Source organism: Acinonyx jubatus, chromosome E4, assembly GCF_027475565.1.
Source record: "Acinonyx jubatus isolate Ajub_Pintada_27869175 chromosome E4, VMU_Ajub_asm_v1.0, whole genome shotgun sequence".
Classification (NCBI taxonomy): Eukaryota; Metazoa; Chordata; class Mammalia; order Carnivora; family Felidae; genus Acinonyx; species Acinonyx jubatus.
In genome coordinates, this window is record NC_069395.1 from 66561823 (window position 1) to 66575941 (window position 14119).

General features: G+C 49.8%; 1 protein-coding gene across 9 annotated transcripts in view; it reads left to right on the plus strand.

Moving 5' to 3' along the window:
- The first annotated feature begins 786 nt into the window (after nt 1–786).
- The window catches only part of ENAH (ENAH actin regulator), a 136971-nt gene continuing 123638 nt past the window's right edge, over nt 787–14119 (plus strand). For 7 of the 9 annotated variants that reach the window (XM_053209137.1, XM_053209140.1, XM_053209141.1 and 4 more), the window contains exon 1: nt 1164–1443. In XM_053209137.1, coding sequence (XP_053065112.1) covers nt 1379–1443 — 65 coding nt within the window. In that variant the 5' untranslated portion in view covers nt 1164–1378. Of the gene's footprint in view, nt 1143–1163; nt 1444–14119 lie in introns of those variants that run through there. The other 2 variants (XM_053209135.1, XM_053209133.1) reach the window with 2 other exon arrangements.

The window sequence follows — 14119 nt, forward strand, 5'->3', positions numbered from 1 at the left end:
GATCCCCACCCCCCCCCCCGCCCCCGTGGATTTCCACGGCGCCCCACTCGACAGCTCAAAGCGGGTGACTTGGAGCGCAGGGAAGACCTGCGCAAGCCTTTGCAACTGTCGCGGGTTCGCCCCCCGGCCCGCGTCCTCCCCCCTCCCCCCAGCGTGAGCCAGCCGATGAGGTCATGCCCGCCCCCAGTGCGCGTGTCTCCCGTGTCTCCCGGCTGGTGCGGCGCCCCGGCGGCCCTCGCGGCCCATTTAGGCGCCCCACCCCCGCCAGGAGCCGGCTGGAGAGCCCGCAATCCCCCCCACCCCCCGCAGCCCCCCCAGGTCCCCGCTGTCCCCCCCAACGCCCGCTCCTCCCCGCAGGCCTCGAAGCCCCCAGCTGCCGCCCCCGCAGGTCCCGCTGTCCGCCGCAGCACCACTGCCCCGCAGCCCCCAGCTGTCCCCCGCAGGCCTCCGCTGCTCCCGCCCCCGCACGCCAGGCAGCCCCCCTGCCTCCCGCAGTCCCGCTAGCCACCCCCCCCCACCGAGGACCCGCTAGCCACCCGCCCCACCGAGGACCCGCTAGCCACCCGCCCCCCCGCAAGGCCCCCGCAGCCCGGCCGCCGGGGAAGGCCCGGGGGCAGCGCGGGCGGCGGGCGAGAGGCCACAAAGGGGCCCCGCCGAGCCCGCTCTGCAGGGCGGCGGGCCTGGGCGGCCGGCGCGGGGGCGCTCCCTCCCCGCCCCGCCCCTCGCCGCGCGCCCCCTGCCCCGCCCCCGCGCCGGGGGGGGGAGGGGGAGGGGAGGGGCGGGAGGGGGCGGGGAGGGAGCGAGGGCGGCGCCTGCGTGCTCCTCGGCCGCGCGCCCCGCCTCCCCGGCCCCGCGCGGCGCTCGCGGCTCTCCTCCGCGGCTGCGGCGCCGCCTGCACTCGGCCCGGCGGCGGCGGCGGCGGGCTCCCCTCCCAGGGCGGCCGGGCGCTCCCGCAGCGGGACGACGCGCAGCCTCGGCCCCCGCGCTCGCAGCCTCGCGGCCCCCGCCGCGTCTCCCGCGTCCGGCCGGCGCCGCCGCTTCGCGCGGGGACATGGTGTAGCGCCGGCCGCCAGCCGCGTCCCCGCCCCCGGAGGAGAGGCCCGGCTCGCGCCCCCCGCGTCCCCGGCCGCCGGCACCATGAGGTGAGGGCGGGGGCGGCGGGCCATTGTGCGGCGGGCGCCGCGACCCCGCGGAGTTCCCCCCCCCCCACCCCCAACCCCCGGCGGGCGCCGCCCGGCCTCGGCGCCTCCGTCCCTTTGTCCCTCGGGCCTCGCTCCGCACCCGCCGCCGCCCTGCTCCGCCCGCCGTCCCCGAGGCCCTGCTCGGCCGCTTCCCTCCCCCGCCCGCGCGCCCGGCCTGGCCCGGCCCGGGGGTGGGGATGGGGAGGGGGCCGCAGGCCCCGGCGTGCGCGTTGCCGGGAGACGGGCATTGTTCCGGGCGGAGGTGAGGAGTCGTGCGCCTTCGTCCCGAGAGCCCGGCTGTAACGGGGGTGGGCGGGTGGGGGGGGGGACCAGAAAAGTTTGGGAGCCCCAAGCGTGCGGGCGCGGGGGCCCGCGGGGCGCCCGAAGGTGACCGGGCGGCGGCGGGGCGGGGGGCGCGGGCCCGCGTGGGTGTGGGGGGCGTCTGCCCCTGGGCGCCTCCCCCGCCGCCGAGCGCGGCCCCGGGGTGCCGTCGGGAAGCGTGGCGGCCTCCGGCGGGCCCGGCGCTGCGGCGGTCTCTCCCCGCGCGTGGGGGCGGCCGCGAGGCGTCCCGGGGTCCGCGCAAGCCCGCCCGCGGGGGTCCCGCTTCCGGGGGTCCCGGGGGCGCCGGGCGCCGGCCTCGGGGGGCGGTGGTCTCGCGGCGCCTTCGCCGCGCTCGCTCCTTTGTGTTAAAGATTAACGGCCCGCCGCTGCCCAGACCTTCCGAAGGCGATGCGAGATTTCGGCGATCGAATCTGCGGATTCCTTCGCTTGGGCGAGAAAATGTCATGTCATGGGGATTCTGCCTCAATTTAAGTAGTTTCCATTTCCAACGCTAGTTTTCCTTCTTTTTATTCCATCAAGGTTGAACATCCCCCCCCCCCCACTTTTTTTTAATACATTCTCGTGTGACATAGCTGTATTTTTTCACTGTAGCTTACTGGGAATTTGAGTTCTGTTTTCTCTGATTCCAAGTTTCAAACCTTGATCTTCCTGGCCTTAAAAATGTGTTTAGTGCTGTGCCTCTAAGAGATCCCTTTTCCTTAGTCATTTCACACAACTTATTTTCAAACGGGAAGGATCAGTTTAAAATGTAATTATGGCATGCAAACCAAAAACATCATCTTTGTAAAATATGGCTTGAAAAACTTGAACCGTGGGTTTTGAGCATGGTTTTTTTCCTCCACGTACTGATGTCCTTGAAAACGCAGGAACTGTAATAAAACATGGGTAACCTTATATCTTCTCATACTATTGTTGATATTTTTTTCAAAGATTTAATGCTGTAGGAGTCTTGCAGACCAGAAGTTACAAGTTTTTTTTTTTTTCCCCCAAATTTTGGGTAAATTTATATCAACATTGAGAAATGTAGAACAGTGAAACTGGGGTGTTTTAAAATAAAATGATTATAAAGTTGTTTGATTCAGAGGTGATGAACCAAAAAAAAAATTAAAAAAAGTAGTTCTGGGTATTCAGTGAAGTTTGATCACTATCCTGTATAGTTGTCAGCCTGTCACAGGTAAATTATGTCTTCCCCTAAAAGTTCCTTTTCTAAGGAAGAATGATTTGTAATATCTATGCTTCCTTCTCTGTTCCTTTCTAAATTTGGAGAGGAAGGAATCCCACGAATACTTTCCAGTAGCACAAAAACAAGCTGGTGCAGCGGTCTGAAAGGCTCGTCCAGGTAGTCCACGGCAATTCTTTGTAGGCTCATTTTGAATAATTTAAGAGCACCAAAGAGGATCAGCTTTTCACTTGGTAGGCATTAGATGGTTTGGTAGGTGGTTCGTACAACTCAGGTGGACACATTTCCACAGATCCCTATAAAAGTAGGCTGGTTTGGTATGGGAATAAAAGGTCCTTGTGCTGGTTGCAAAAGGCTTTGGGATATTTTGGTGCTTAAGAAAGGGCTTTTCAGGTTATATGAACATTTGACTTCATCTCAATGATGCTTTTAAGTGCTGTGGGACATACGCGTTGTATTAAATTGAGTCTTTATATTAAGGAGTAGTTCTGATGTTTTAAAGTCCATCCAGAAATAGGAATGCATGGGCAGGAATTTCCATTTCAGTTGGTCAGAGTTCCGAAGAGAGGATATGATGAATATGTTGCCATTTAAGTATTTATGATAAGATCTCTCAGATGACTTCAATTTCAGGAATAGCAGGCCCGCTGCGTGTAATATTCCCAGGCTGGAAGGAACCGAGTGATGCTGTCCATTCTTGAGACCATCTTAAAGGCATGCTACACGTGTCAAAGGCTGTATGTGGAATTATGTGTTAATACTTCATTTAAAGAGGATCATTTACAAAACGAGAAAGTGTGTTTCTTACTCGAGACGGTGAAAAAAGGTGGAGACCCAGAAAACTGGTAGTTTTATTAGGGTAACGTGCAACTTTTTGGTTCTATTATTTTTCATTTGTGTAATGTTTTAGAAGTGGAAGAGGATTTATGTTTGAGGCAGGTGTGTGTATATGTAATTTTAACATAGTGTAGGCCTTTTAAGTGACTTTTTTTTTTTTTAACCTAGTTGGTTACTTCCTCAAGCTCTTTTCTGATGGAAAGAGGAGCTTGTCTGATACAACATAATTGCGTGTAGACTAGTGGCTAAGAGCTCAGACGTTCTTAGGTCCATATTACGTGTAAATCGTCCATACTTACACTCTCTACTGGGCGACTTTTTTTTTTTTTTTTTTTAATGTTTATTTATTTTTGAGAGTGAGAGACAGAGCATGAGCAGGGGAGGGGCAGAGAGAGAGGGAGACACAGAATCCGAAGCAGGCTCCAGGCTCTGAGCTGTCAGCACAGAGCCCAACGCGGGGCTCGAACCCACGAACCGTGAGGTCATGACCTGAGCCGAAGTCAGTCGCTTAACCCACTGAGCCACCCAGGCGCCCCCCGGGCGACTTTCGTATTAAAAAGAAAAGGTGTGCTAGAGTTATGAGGGTTCATCAAAGCCACTTACTAGCTGGATAGCCTTGAGCTAATCATGTTATTTCACTGATCCGCATTTAAAAATATGTAAAAACAGGGACAGTTATTGCCTGGGTAGTGAGAGTCAAATGATAAGGGCAGAGAAGATGTTTTGTATGTTTTATAAAGCAGCCTACAGTTCTATTCCTGCTTTTGTTTCCTGGCTCAGCTCTGTTTTAGACTAGTTATGTTAAACTTTCGGGCAGTTTGCTTTACCTTTCTGGGCCTTTTCTAGTTCAAGGATGGTAAGTAGGTTACATTTTGCTTATCTGCTCCCAACTGCTGGTGGCTGCCTTGTTGACTCACACATAAATGCATTTCTGGGCTTGGTGGGAAAGCGTGCATGAGTGGTGTTTGTTTGGGACCCGCGTGTGGCCACCCAGAGTGTGGCAGTGGGGGTGTCTCCTGGAATGGTCCTTCTCGTCTGATCTAGTCCAGCCTTCTTCCTAAGCGAGGAGATTGATCTTTGACGTTTCCTTCCTATGTGTCTCCTGGAATGGTCCTTCTCGTCTGATCTAGTCCAGCCTTCTTACTTCCTAAGCGAGGAGATTGATCTTTGACGTTTCCTTCCTATGTGGATGTTTAGAGTCTTCGACATACTTGTTAGGATTTTGTTACCTTCATTTATGGTAATGATACGCTTAAGATGCATTTTAGAATGTACAATCAAGGCTCAGAAGATTCGGGATTTTCTCATTAATTGAGCAGACTGGTGAAAATGGAGGTATCCTTTTATTTCACAGGATTGTCGTGTCAGGTGACAAGTGAGATACCCATGAAAGGATGCACAGACTGGCGTCTCTGTTGTCATTGCTCTTCATTTACACTGTACTTGTTGGATGTGTGACTTTCCCCCAGAGGAACTAGGCAGACCCCATTTGGCTGGTGTAGAAGGAATCACATACCGCACTGATGGTTTTGGTTACTTTTACCCTACTCACAGCTTCAATCTAGGGTAATTGTGTAACTTACAAAACACCCAGTCTTTATCGCCGGCGAAAGAAGGATTTGGGAAAATGTGATTTCAGTTTTTATGCGGTTGTGGGGGAGGAAGAGGGGACTTAAACACTTCCTGTGTCAACTTAACCTTCCCTCCCCCCAATTGATGGATGAGACTGAGTATTCGTAAAAGTTAAAGGAGTCTGAGTTGAGCTGTACCTCAATAGATGTTTCTCCAAATAAGGGCTTATGAAGTTTTCTGGCATTCCCCTGTGTTCCCATATGCTCTGTATATTTTTTTGCTTTTGCGTTTACTGTGTTGTTTTATAAATATCTGAATCTATCTGTCTCTTTTCATTGTAAGCTCCTTGAAGGCAGGGATTGCATTTAAAAAAAAAAAGTTTATTTATTTATTTTGAGAGAGAGAGCACACTTGAGTGGCAGAGGGGCAGAGAGGGGCGGGGCGTGGGGGGGGGGGGAGAGAATCCCGAGCAGGCTCCACTCCGCACTGGTGGTGCATTGCAGAGCCTGACGTGGGGCTTGATCTCACCGACGGAGATAGTGCCCTGAGCCCAAGTCGGATGCTTAACCAGCCGAGCCACCCAGGCTCCCCTGCAGGGTTTGCATTTTTATGTTTATGGTATTGGTAAAATATTTGGCAAATAGTGGGTGTTCATGTAAATGTTTGGCTTTGACTAGGGTATTCCTTTCCAGGATCTGTTCACTGGTAATAGCAACCACCGTTTTGGGAGCACCTGTAATGTTCTTTAAGATGTTCTGGGTACGAAAGGGTGTATCATAGTATTTGGCATGTAATAAATGTTAATTTAATTCAAACAAATGCCAGCATCTGGAGCACAGGAATAGGTGTAGAGTTTGTTTCTTATTCAAACAGAAAGCTAAGAAATGGCCAAAAAGAGCGAGACTGGGGTTTGTTTAACTCCAGAGCCCTGTGGAGGATACCATGATCCTGGACTCCTTTGTTGCATCCTGAATTAATAGAAGGGCCATCATTCTGTTTTACAGTCTCTTCAATCATGGGACTTGTAAATACTGTTTTAGCAGAAAGCTTTTGCATGTGTGTGGGTTTAACTTACTTCCACTTAGTGCCTCCTTTGTTTTCATTCTTACCACTGCTTAAAATGCTAATAATTGGATAGTTTCTGATACTCATGAAGGATGATGTGTTACTCAGCTCAGGCCGCCATAACCAAATACTGTAGACTGGGTGGCTTAAACCACAGAAACTTATGACCTCATGTAATCTTCATTACCTCCTAAAAGCCCTATCTCCGAGTATAATCGCATTAGGGCTTAGGGCTTCAACTTGTGAATGTTGGGGGCACAGTTCAGTCCACGGTGGAAGATACCCAGAGTTTTTTGGCCATTCATAGAACTTTGGCAGAAGAAGCTGATCTGTATAATGTTTAGGCAATATATAGATAGGTTTTGTTTTCAGTAATACTGCATACAAATGTTATTTGCTAAAGAAAGTAAACAGTGAGTTGTGCAACAAGAGAGCTCATATTTTCTAGAAATTTCTTTCTATTGTGACGCTTCTGTTTTAGAATGATTCTAATGAATTTAATTAACAAATAGCTTTTCCAAAGAATCATTTTGGTGTGAAACAGTGTGCATGCATCTAAGCATACCGGTTGCTTGGCGGAGGGTGAAGGGGACCGGCTTTGAAGTCAGCCTGCGTTTGGCTTCTATTTTGTCATTTACTAAGTAGTTGATTTTTGAGTCGGTTATGGTCTGAGATTTGAATTTGTTTTGAAAATGGAGATACTTTTTGCATTATAGAACTACTGGGAAAACCAAATCAGAAATTCTATAAAACCCAGGCATAGCACTTGGCGCACAAAATGGACTTGATGAGAGTGAATCCCTTCTTTGAAAGCCTGATGTCTCTTAAACTTGCGTTAAGAATGGTTACAGCTGCCGTGGGCACCTGGGGAGCTCGGCGGGTGCCTGGGGAGCTCGGCGCTGTCCCACCTCAGCTCCGTCCGTGATCCCGTGGCTCGTGGGTTCGAGGCCCGTGTTGGGCTCTGTGCTGTCAGTGCAGATCCTGTTTCAGATCCTCTGTCCCCCCTCTCTGCCCCTTCCCTGCTCCCGTGCACGCGGGCTTTCTCTCTCTCAAAAATAAACAAACATTACAAAAGAAAAAGAATGGCACAGCCGCTTTAGAAAACAGCTTGGCAGTTCCTTAAGAGGTTAAATGTAGAGTTGCTGTTGACCCAGCAGTTACTCTCCTAGCTGTGGACCGCAGAGAGATGAAAAGGTGGGTCCACGGAGAAATTAGCACGCAGGCGTCCATGGCAGCATTATCCTCGATAGTCAAAAAGTGGAAACAGCCCGAACGTCCATTGATGATGAATGGATAATCAACGTGTGGTATGTCCATACGATGGGATAGTATTTGACCGTGAAAAGGAACAAAGTAGTGCCACATGCCACAGAGGGGTGAAAACATCTCAGGGAGGGAAGTCAGACATGAAAGGCCACGTTACAGGATTGCAGTGATAGGCAGTGACCAGCAGAGGCGTCTTTAGAGACATCGGGAAGATAAACGGTGGCCAGGGCCCGAGCCAGAGACTGAAGGAGGGGTGGGCAGTGGGTGCTCCTGTGGGTATGTGCCCGGCTCCTTTCTCCCGGGACGAAGATGTTCTGGAATGAAACGGTGCTGACGTTTGCACAACCCACTGAATCTGATCTTTTTAAATGGTGATGTTTAGGGTATGTGGATGATATCTCAGCCATGCTACCTCATCCTCGGGTTATTATTTCCTCTTATTCACTAGAATAGATCCTGTCATTTGCTGTACACAGTTTCTGACATCTTTACAACTTTGGGCTAATATTTTATTTATTTATTTAAAAAAAAATTTTTTTTTTCAACGTTTATTTATTTTTGGGACAGAGAGAGACAGAGCATGAACGGGGGAGGGGCAGAGAGAGAGGGAGACACAGAATCGGAAACAGGCTCCAGGCTCCGAGCCATCAGCGCAGAGCCCGACGCGGGGCTCTAACTCACGGACCGCGAGATCGTGACCTGGCTGAAGTCGGACGCTTAACCGACTGCGCCACCCAGGCGCCCCTGGGCTAATATTTTAAATGGACGTGTTTGTATTTTCTAAAGAAGAGAGGTCGGAGACCGAGTCCCTGGGCCTTTCCCTGTAGACAGCCAGGCAGGTGGGAGTGCGGGAGGGCAGCCTCGCTGAGGCGCCTTGGGCGGCCTAAACAGCTTTGGGGCCCTCCCTCTGTTGGCCCTGCCAGGGGTCCTGATGGTGAGCTCACCGATGGTCCATGAAGCACATCAGGAGAATCTTATGAGAACCGTGTAATCTGTTGGTGATTTTTCTTGGGTATGTCTGCAATACCCTCAGATACCAAAGAGCTTTGTCTTTGGGGAACAGAGTAGTCTTGACATCTTTAGATGGACTGAGGACTTTTCCAGGGGCAAAGTTCTTCTAAAACATGTGGTCTTGGTAACCAGTGCATCTCATGGCACGAAGTCCAAAACTGACTGCCTTTCACTGTGTGTGCGAGGCCCTCTGTGTTCTGTCTTGTTCGGTCTCTGTGTTACTTGTGTCAGCTGGGTGCGGTGGAAGCTTCCTGAAGAACCCAGAGCATGAGTGAAATAAAAGGAATATAGCTCTTTGGGTCGCATCGCAGGGGGGTGCAGGCTGGGCGTTCACCCCTGCAGCGAAGGGACCTTCCTGTGGTTTTAGGGTGACCACGCATTGGTTCCGTTTGAGTGTCTGCTTCGTTCTAGAGTCCTGAGGTGTCCCTACCTCTCCCCTTCTCATGCTAGACTGGGGTTGCCAGCAAATTGTGACTCTTGAGTTTCTAACACTTTAAGATTTATGAATCATAAGTTTTAATTTAGAACATTGTTACTTTTATTGCTTTGTAATCTCTTTAATCTTTGCGTTTGCAGTATTTTGAGAAAATGGACCAATGACTATTGTCCCAATTAATGTCTGGTCAGTGTTTTGTTTTGTTTTGTTTTAGTTACTTTTTCCCTTCCATTATAAACTCCCAGTACAGTTTTGATGTAGATTTCAGAAGGTATGGAAAGTATGAAGATGTTAATAACTCAAAATCAAACTATCTAAAGTATTGCTGTTTTGATTTATAGCTTTCTAGACTTTTTATAACGCACGTATGCAGCCATAAGTATGTTTCTGTATGTACGAGTGTGTTTTAAGTAAAAGTGAGATCGTACTGTTTGTAAGTGAAATGGTTCTACGTTATATGTTTTGTAATTGATGCCTTTTTACATAATTCTTGTCACTCAGTACCGATCTATGTAATTTTAAGAGAATGCGTAGTATTTTCACTATGCTTTGGGTGACCTTAATCTGCTTAATTTACTCCTTAGGGGATGGACTTTTAGATTTTTTTCACTATTTTTGTTATTATAAAAACAGTGCTGTGAACATCTTCGGATATATGTCTTTGTGTACATGTTTGATCTTTTTTATCTGCACATCTATTTATGTTCTGGGATAAATTCCTAGTATGTATTTTTTCCTCTCTCTTACTTTTTTCTGTTAGGTCCTCTGAGGTCAACCTGTTTGCTTCTTCGTCTCTCTGACGCCACTCAAATATGGGCCACCGGTCCCTTCGCGTGAACATTTATTTATTTTTAAGGTTTTATTTTTAAGTAATCTCTACACCCAACGTGGGGCTCACACTTAACGATGCCAAGATCAAGTCCCATGCTCCCCCGACAGCCAGCCAGGCGCCCCTCACGTGGACACGTAGCGTCTTCTCATTTCCATCCTCATCCCCCCTTCTCTGGGCAGCAGTCAGAATGATCGTAAACGTGGCCAGTTGCTGTTCTCATTCGCTGCTAACGCCTTCTGTGGCATCTTAGTACTCCCAGAATAAAACCCGGATTATTAAGGTCCTGCCTGATCTGGCTGTGTTCCTAGTTCCCACCTAGGTGTCTATGAGTCCACAGTAAATATTTGAGTGAAAAATAAATGAGTTTACCAGATGAAAGGGAATTTTATTAGTTTCTGATACACGTTACCAAATTAGCCACAGTAGATGAGAGTGTCAGCTTTCCAACATTCCGTCCAATTTAGGGCAGTGTCGGCATTTTTAATCTTTGCCAATCTGATAGGCAGAAGGCGTTATCTCAGTGTTTTATTTTTTAGATTTTTCTTAAGCTCTTTCTATGCCCAACATGGTGGGGCTGGAGCTCACAACCCCCCGGGATCAGGAGTCATGGGCTCCACTGACTGGGCCAGCCAGGCACCCGTCAGTGTTTTGATTTGTGTTTCTTTGATTACTAGGAGAGTCGGACGTTTCCTTGTGTGATTATTGGACATCCCTGTACTTGTGCGAATCGTCTGTTCATGTGCTTGTCTGTTTCCCGGTGGGATGTTAAGTCATTCCTGCAGTGATTTATTGTGTCTCCAACAGGGAGCCCCTCATCGTGCAGGTATAACGTCTCCCGCGTGGTTGACACCCCAGCTCGCAGCCAGTAGGAGGCGCGTGAGGCACCTCCCTGGGACTCACCTGGGCCTTCTCGGGCCTTCTGTGGGCAGCTCACGCAGAAGTGGCAGCCTTGGTGTGCAGGCTCTTGTCGGACCCCTGCCTGTCACCTATCCCCTTGTCTCCTGGGCCCTGGCCGGTCATGTGGTCAAGCCCAGAGTCTGCATGGGAGGAGACTGCAGGGGACGGACCTGGGACACGATTCACCTTGGCTTTTAGTTTTCCTTGTTTCGGTAGAGAGGTGCCTCTGTCAGTCCTCGCCTTGATAGTTTCTGCCTTTGCTGTCGTGCCTTCCCCAACCTAAAATTGTCTGTGTACTCACCTATGTTTTCTTCTTTTCTCTTCATGGCTTCATTTATGTTTCAGTGTAAGCCACCTACAATTTGTTTTGATGTAAGGTGGTGGGAGTTTAGGTTAGGATCTGAGTATCGCGTGTCTGGTCACCTGTCATCATCCTCTGTTGACTAAGCCATCCTTTCTCATTGGCTTGAAACGCCACGTTCATGTGTACATACTGGGTTTCCATAAACACCAAGTTCTGTTTCTGGACGCGGTAATGATCTAACTCGGTGCTATTTCCTCATGATTTAACAACTGTAAGTTTGTAGTTTAATGTCTAGTAAGGGAAGTTACTGTTTGTTTTCTTAGAACTTTCAAAACTTTGCTTTTCCATTTAATACATTCTTCTAAAGGGGTTTTAGAATTATTTTATCAGTTAACACAAATAAAAATGAAATAAAAGGAAAAGTGACACCCCCAAACCTGTTGGGATTTTAATTAGACTTGTGATAAATTAATGGATTAATTTGAGTAGAGGAGAGAATTGGCCAAGTTTTCCATGCTCCCCCCCCCCCTTCTGTACACAGATTTTTCACATCCTCTCTAGAAGGTACGGCAACACAGTAGTTTCTAGCACAATAGATTTGATATGGTACCTTTAAAAAAGTTCTTCTTGGGGTGCCTGGGTGGCTCAGTCGGTCGAGCATCCGACTTCAGCTCAGGTCAGGATCTCACGGCTCGTGAGTTCGAGCCCTGTGTCGGGCTCTGGGCTGACAGCTCAGAGCCTGGAGCCTGCTTTGGATTCTGTGTCTCTCTCTCTCTCTCTCTCTGCCCTTTTCCCTGCTCATGCTCTGTCTCCCTCTTGTCTCTCAGAAATAAAAAAATGTTAAAAAAAATAAAAATAAAGTTCTTCTATCTTTAGAAATTAAACTTATAGCTCCTTTACAGTATAAGTACAACATCTGTTTCCATGTTTGCTTGTCTTAATTTTACTTAAACTGTATGTGCTTGTATTTAAACATAATGCCTGGGATTTTAAGAAAGTTTTTCCTTTGCTAATAATTCAGTTCCACTCTTGGCGTTTATATACTTTGGTTGTCTTAGGTTTTGAAATATCATAGCTAACAGTTGTTGAGTACTCGTTGACTGAAATACTTTACATATTGCCTATTTGATGCTCCTCCAACAACTTCTGCAGTAGGAGCCGTTGTTACTTTGTAGATGAGGACACAGAGTCCCAGAAGAGCGGCTTCCCCAGGGTCACCCACTAGTCCCCAGCGGACGGGGGTTCCGACCCAGGCAGGCCATTCTGGGGCTCACACTTTTGACCAGTCTGCCCCGGGGCCTCTGTGTCCTAGAACTTCTAGGACTTCTAGAACTTTTCAAATGCAGACATGTGAGTGAGTGATTTATTTTCTTCGTGATCTCATCACATAAGGGATCTTTATTTTCTGAAGGTAATCGGTACAAGGGCAAGGCCATGTCAAATGAATTGACCCTACAAGAGGAGTGCTACCTCAGTGATAGCCAGGTAGGGAGGAAAGGTTTTATTTGGGTTTCCTCTTGAAGAACGAAACAAAATTATGAAAACATTCGTGTTGTGGTTGCAGCTGTGTTAAATTCTTAGAATGGAACAAGAGTGAATCAAGTGTTAGTTGCTGATTTTTACATACTTTTTCTCTAAAATTGTAAGATAGCATGGAACTGCACCCTTCATATCGTGATAGACTTTTTAAAATAAACGTTTATTCATTTTTCAGAGACCGAGCGTGAGTGGGGGAAGGGCAGAGAGAGAGGGAGACACAGAATCCGAAGGAGGCTCCAGGCTCTGAGCCGTCGGCACAGAGCCCGACCCGGGGCTCGAACTCACAAACCGCGAGATCGTGACCTGAGCCGACGTCGGATGCTTAACTGATGGAGCCCCCCGGGCGCCCCTCGTGATAGACTTTTCTAGCGTCTTCCCAAAGAACGTCGTTTTGTCAAAATGCTCAGGGGCTCCACTCGGAAGGCCAGGGGCTTTACCTTGATTTCCAGTGTATTTCTTTGACCTCCTGTTGCCTCGTCTGTCTTGGCTTTCTCCAGTCACTCGCTCATTGTCTCTGTTAGGATGCTTCTGGCTGCAAGTAACAGCCTGCCCCGTGCGAGGACGTTAGGCACGATTGCTGCCCTGCACTGGGGGTCCCGGGCAGAGCGGGCCGCTGGCACCCTGCACCCAGGGGTCTCTGCCACCTCTCCGCCTCCGGGGCCGGCTGGCTGTAGGGTTTCTAGGCCTCACATCCAGACCCAGTGCTTCTTGGAGGTCACAGGACATCTTGCGTTCCTTTTTCTCCCCCTTAAGGTCTAATGTAGATACGGCGGAGTGTATTGTAAGCGCACACACGGCGTGATGGAGTTTTACCGCGTCTAATGCGTGTGTAGCCACCACCCACGTCAGGATACAGAGCACACCTCCCACCTGTCAGCCGCCCTCTCGTTCTCCTGCCCAGTCAGCGTCCCTCTCAAAATTGTCGTTTTTGTCAGCGGCTCTGCCGTTGGTTGGAAACTGTTCCCGTCGTGTTCGGTGACGTCACAAAGGCCCGCGTCTCTGGGAAGGTTTGCACTCCCGCTTCGTGCATGGTTTGCGTTGTGTTGCTCCGTCGTTGAAGCGTCCGTCAGTCACTGGGCCACTGACAGGGAGAAGGTGAACTGGACGGACAGGGGCTCGTGCGACCTGGGAGGGATGTTTGATAGGGGCTGATTTTTTTTTTTGAAAAATTTTTAAGCTTATTTATTTGGAGAGAGAGAGCATGCACAAGTGGGTGAGGGCAGAGAGAAGGAGAGACAGAATCCCAAGCAGGCCCCACGCCGTCAGTGCAGAGCCCAACGTGGGGCTCGAACTCACAAACTGTGAGATCGTGACCTGAGCCGCCCGAGATCAAGAGTCAGACCCTTAACCAGCTGTGCCACCCAGGCGCCTGATGGGGACTGATTTTACGAATGGGTAGTTCAGTAGTGGGTGTTGTGGTGGTAGGTTACTTTTGCATCCCTGGGCAACCCTGGCATCTTAGGGGCATCTGGCAGCGAATCCCATCAAGACCCCTGAACCTGTTTTGTCCTGTATTACGTTTTAACATATGTATGCTTCTGGATTGCTGTTGCATCGGGCGGTTGTCCCATCTGGTCTCCTGTTACCTGTGCCACAGCAGCTCACAGGTGCTCTGCGTAGCTCACGGTTGGGCAGTTCAGTCTCCCGTATCACACGC